At 42.4% G+C, this 5866-nt stretch overlaps 1 protein-coding gene across 1 annotated transcript; it reads left to right on the top strand.

The window, feature by feature from the left end:
* The first annotated feature begins 412 nt into the window (after positions 1–412).
* LOC115147494 (uncharacterized) lies at positions 413–2189 on the top strand. Its single transcript, XM_029689744.1, has 4 exons — positions 413–768; positions 1048–1386; positions 1639–1857; positions 2015–2189. Exons 1-4 carry the CDS (start codon positions 714–716, stop codon positions 2140–2142), a joined length of 741 nt encoding a protein of 246 aa, XP_029545604.1. The 5' UTR covers positions 413–713; the 3' UTR covers positions 2143–2189.
* The last annotated feature ends 3677 nt before the right edge of the window (positions 2190–5866 follow it).

The following is a 5866-nucleotide window of genomic DNA, read 5'->3' as shown; positions in this document are numbered from 1 at the left end:
ACAAATCCTAAATCCGACTCTGAGACACTTTGTGAATACAGACACTATCATATAATGATGATATTAAAGGTATGTGTGTGTGACTTACTGTTTAGCCTCACAGCTTGGGGATAGGAGTTATCATTGAACCTGGTGGTCAGTCTTTAGGCTGCTGTACAGCTTGAGGGATCGTAGAGGATTGAACATTTATCCTCCTATATTTGGGGTTCTGAGAATAAAACAGCTTCAGAACAATCAATGTAGAAATATGTGTTACAGTACTACTGATCTGTTCAATAAGCAATTGTTGATAATATACTTAGTCAGTTGCACAGAGCTGCCTTAATCAACGTGCATGTCAGCACCACCCAGGATCGGTTGTTGTGGGGTGGGGGACAACTGCCTTGCTCCAGGGCAAATTGGCAAATGTTTCCACCTTGCCTGCACGTGTATTTGAACCAGCAATGTTTCAGTTCCTGGCCCAACTCTCTTAACCACTATGCTACCTGCCAATACCGCTGACACAGCATATTACCAAACTATTATTAAACACTCAAGGCCAAGATAATGTGAGTTGTTATACTGCATCCCAAATGACACCATATTCCCTATAGAGTGCACTACTTTGACAAGAGCCCTACCTGCTGCCCCTGATGGTATGTATGTAGTTATTCACCAGCTATAGAGTGAGTTGTTGTTTATGTTTCTAAGACTGCAGGGTGGGAGATGCAACAATGGACTTGAGAACAGCAGGAAGTGTGTTGGTGGTCTTTCTCTGGTCTGTAGCAGGTATGGTCTCATTCTTATCTTTTAGTTGCTCTGTTTAATAATCTACAGACATTTCTAAAAGGATAACAATCATAATGTTATTCTGGTGTGTTCTGTTAGGAGTCTCCACTTCACTTTAAATAGTTATCTTTCACACCTCACTGAGTGATGCTTATCTCTGGTTTCCATTCACACTCAACTCAGCAACTACAGCAACAAAGTGTGGTCAAACCCTACTGTCAGCGTGAGCCAGTAGACCTTTCCTAATTCTGATACTATTGTGTGGTGTGACTGTTTCAGTGGTACTGGGTCAGTATGGCTGGAGTGTGACTTACACCACTCAGAGTATCTGTGCCTTGAAGGGGTCAACAGTGGATCTGTCCTGCTCCTACACATATCCCAGAGGTCATACAGTCACAGCAACCACATGGTATAACTGGAAGCGTGGTGTTGGGTATATTTATGCTTTTCAAGATAAGAATGAGGGCCGTATGGAGTACCGTGGGAATAAGAAGAATGACTGCACCCTGAGAATCACAGACCTGAAATGGAGTGATGCTGCAACATATTATTTCACGTTTACAACAACGTCCTACACATGGACTCCTCGCAATGACTATGTCACTCTCATTGTCACAGGTATTGTGATATTGTACATAGAATAAAGCACCACTTCAAATATTATATTAGTCCTCCACAAAAGATTAATCTTAACTTGTGACAGAACAGATTCACAGTAATATGATTACTTAAATCAATAGATTACATGATTTATGGCACACAGATTTACACATTTGTCTCAAATTAGGACTAGGCCCAATGAGAACAGCACAATTGTATTAATCTAGAGCGGATTGTTCCGTTGTGTTTTAATACACTCTTTGTATTCAGAACTGCAAGTCGAGGTAACATACACAAGTAATAGGAAGACACTGTCCAGTATCACCACCTGTACTCTGACTGGTAACCCCACCTACGTCTGGTACAAGAACGGACAACATTTAGATGAGAGCACCTCCCCCCAGTACAAATACTCAGTCTCCAGTAACTATGAAGACAGTTACTCCTGTGGTGTAAAAGGTCATGAGGATCTCCACTCTCCTGCAGTGTGTGAGTGTGAATCTCATATGGAATCTAATACAGAATTTATACAGAATGTTTGTACTAGGTCCTTTTGTTCTCACTGTGTAATTTGACAGGTCTTGGCTTTTATTTAAATATCTGAAAATACAGTATAATGTACTCATGGGATTCCATTATATTGCAGGTGTTCAGGGTCAGGGCTGCAACAGAGTGACTTACACCAAGAGGAGAATCTGTGTCTTGAACGGGTCATCAGTGGATATATCCTGTACTTATGGCAGTGGTTATGATACTGTCACATCATCACTCTAGTTTAGCACTAAACAGAGTGACAGCTGGAGGGATAAGTTGATCCCTGAGGACCTAACCACAGACCCAGTATGTTGGAGAGAAGGAGAGAGGTCGATCCATCCTGAGAATCACAAATCTGAGAGAAGAGGACTCAGCTGAGTACAAGCTCATCTTCAACACACAGACATCAGGATGGGGATACAGTTTCCCTGGAACAACTCTGACTGTCTCAGGTTACACTGAACAAATGATGATACTCATAGATTTCTATTCACTGTTGGTATCTTTTTATGTTATCCATAATAATTGATTGCTCTAATTATTTGATTGTCGTTTACCATGTATTCAGATCTGCAGGTGAAGATGACTTCTGTCACAGAGGCAGGGAAGAGGACACTGACCTGTATCACCACCTGTACTCTGACTGACAACCCCACCTACATCTGGTACAAGAACGGACACAAAGTAAAGGAGTACACTTCCAGCCTGTACTCAGACTACTTTAGGGATGCAGACAGTTACTCCTGTGCTGTTAAAGGCCGTGAGAATATCTCCGCTCCTGCAGTGTGTATGGACTTTTTCATTCAAATTTCATACCATTTTGTTTTCAGGTTGTTAGAGTTAGACTTAGACTAGTTCGACATTTAAGCAATTATTACCCGGAGTAAAATGGGGGAGGGTCATGCTTTTTCAATTTCAGTCAGGGGGAGGATTTGTTTTTATTAAATCCACAGTAGGGTCATGTCATTTATAAACGATTTTGTGTCAGGACTTTTCAGCATTTGGGAATTTACCTTTTGAATTTGAGTATATGTAACTTTGGTGTATAATCCTTCTCTCTCTCCATCTCTCTCCCCCTCTTGCTCTCTCTTTCTCCTCACTGAGCCCTGCAGGGTGGGAATTTCACTTTCACCTTTCCATTGGCTGTTCGATCTGTCCCTCTTTGTGCTTGACGTATACATAAATTGGGCGTGTAGAGTATCTGGTTAATAAAATAGTGCTTTTAGTGATGACACGGTGAGCTAGCGCGCAACAGAAATACTGCTTTCAAAACAACTGGCAACTGGGAAATCTCAGACTTCAAACTTCAGTGTGTTCAGTACAAGTACTCGGGAAACAAACAAACTGACTGGGAAAATCGTTTTGAACGGTCATCCAACTCTGAATTCAAATTCAGAAACTCTGGCATATTTCTAAAGCTCAGACTTTCTGACATGAAGATCCCTAAAATCATGATTTGATCATGTTTTTTTTCCAGTGTTCCCAGTTGTCTTGAAAGCACCAAAGAAATATGTGGTTTATCACAACAACAAGCATGGCATTGCAGAATTAGGCCTACGCAAGGACCCAGCTTGTGAGAAGTTATCTTCACAATAATGAAAGGGTTTCTTGCAGTCTCTGTCCTCTGAAGAGAGTCTAGAAAAGTTCCATGTGGATGACTGGACTATGTTTCTGCCTCCGTGTTGTTTATCCTAGGCTGCCTGTCATTTCATATAAATGTTATTTGTAAAAAATCTATATATTTCATTGTGTAAATTCGTTGGGTAGACCTATAGGCTTGGCTATTCACTTCAGTATTATCCCTAATAATTCCTCTTTAGCTCTTGGAGTTCTCTGTTTGCTTAATTTGGTTATAAATGGTAAACGGTTTCCATAATGAAAACGCCCCTGGCTGGGAGTAGGCGCTGCATGGTCAATCTGTCGTCTGCAGTGGCCGTACCGCATTTACTGTGATACGGCCACTGCAGAAGTTAGGGCATTTTTACTTCTTGCACTTAGCGGAGCAGAGCAGAGCTGTTATGAAGGAAGTTGTCAAGGAAGTGAGTTTGTGTTTATACAGGACCTCCCGCACCCCACCTACCGTCAACCAATCATGTCAATGGGGAGCTAAACGGAGCCCTCCGCATTGTTACAAAATTTGGGAGGCGCACATTGATGTGGTACGGAGCTGGAGTTGGCCTATGCAAGCCTCCGGTTGTAATGCGTGTATATGGGAGGCGAAGTCGAGTGCAGGAGAGCGGAGTATAATAAACAGGCACACTTTAATACTGGTTACCAAATACAGCACAAAACACATACATGTGCCAAAACACGGTCTTAAACAAAAGTGCAACGCCTGACAATAATACAAGTAACAAAATGACAATCACTCACAAATACAACATGGGGCAGAGGGTTAAATAATAAACCAGTGATTGGTGAGTGAAGCCAGGTGTGATAAGACAAAGACAGAACAAATAGAAAATGAAAAGTGGATCTGCGGTGGCTAGAAAGCCGGTGACGTCGACCGCCGCCCGAACAAGGAGAGGGACCGACTTCGGCGGAAGTCGTGACACCGGTGACTCTCCATATGGAGCCTCCGGATCGCATTTTCCATAGTAAGCATAAATTGGCTTTGAGAGAGAGAGTGCGAGGGTGTGATCAAAATACACCAGAAAGTCCAGTATCCAATTGCAGAGGGAAGTGTTTAATCCCAGGATCCTGACCTTAGTGATGAGCTTGGATGGCACTGTGGTGTTGAGCTGTGCTGTAGTCAATGAACAGCATTCTCATGTAGGTGTTCCTTTTGTCCAGGTTGGAAAGGGAAGTGTTGAGTGCAATAGGGACTGCCTCATCTGTTGGGGCAGTATACGAATTGGATTGGGTCCAGGGTGTTTGCGATGATGGTTGTGATATGAGCCATGAACAGCCTTTCAAAGCATTTCATGGCTCAGATGTGAGTGCTACGGGGCCATAGTCAGTTAGACAGGTTACCTTGGCATTCTTGGGCACGGAGACTATGGTGGTCTGCTTGAAGCATATGGGTATTGTAGACTGGGTGAGGGAGAGGTTGAAAATGTCAGTGAAGACACTTGCCAGCTGGTCAGCACATGCTCTGAGTCAGTGTCCCGTTAACCTCTCTTGGGTAGGGGGCAGTATTTTGACATCTGGACGAAAAGCGTGGCCAAAGTAAACTGCCTGTTACTCAGGCCCAGAAGCTAGGGTATGCATATAATTGGTAGATTTGGATAGAAAACTCAAAAGTTTCTAAAACTGTTAACCTGTTATGGATAGGGGGCAGTCATCTGATGAAGATCATCAAAGGTTAGTGCTGCATTTAGCTGTGGTTTTGTTTTTTGTGACATTATATGCTAGCTTGAAAAATGGGTGTCTGATTATTTCTGGCTGGGTACTCTGCTGACATAATCTAATGTTTTGCTTTCGCTGTAAAGCCTTTTTGAAATTGGACAGTGTGGTTAGATAAAGGAGAGTCTTGTCTTTAAAATGGTGTAAAATAGTCATATGTTTGAGAAATTGAAGTTTTAGGATTTTTGAGGAATTTGTAATTCGCGCCACGCCTATCATTGGATATTGGAGCAGGTGTTCCGCTAGCAGAACGTCTAGATGTAAGAGGTTAACATAATGTCTGTGAGTATAACAGAACTGATATGGCAGGTGAAATCCCGAGGACAAACCATCCCCCCCAAAAACAAAATTCAGCCTAGCACTATTTTCAATGGCTGTCACGTTTATTATAAGGCAAAGTCCTCCCAGATTGGCTGGAGCGTTTCCAAGTGCGTGAATGAGAGCGCGTTCTTTGGTATTTTTCTCCGGTAAAGACAATAACCATTCTCCGTCTTAAATTTTATTGTTTATTTACGTATTAGGGTATGCCCATAAGAAGTTAAAAGGTCTCACTAACATCAGCTACGGAGAGCGTGATCACGCAGTCGTCTGAAACAGCTGGTCCTCTCATGCATGGTTC

Source organism: Salmo trutta, chromosome 14, assembly GCF_901001165.1.
Source record: "Salmo trutta chromosome 14, fSalTru1.1, whole genome shotgun sequence".
In the NCBI taxonomy this organism is placed as follows: Eukaryota; Metazoa; Chordata; class Actinopteri; order Salmoniformes; family Salmonidae; genus Salmo; species Salmo trutta.
Note: the sequence above shows the minus strand (reverse complement) of the source record. Positions and strands in the feature narration are given on the sequence as shown.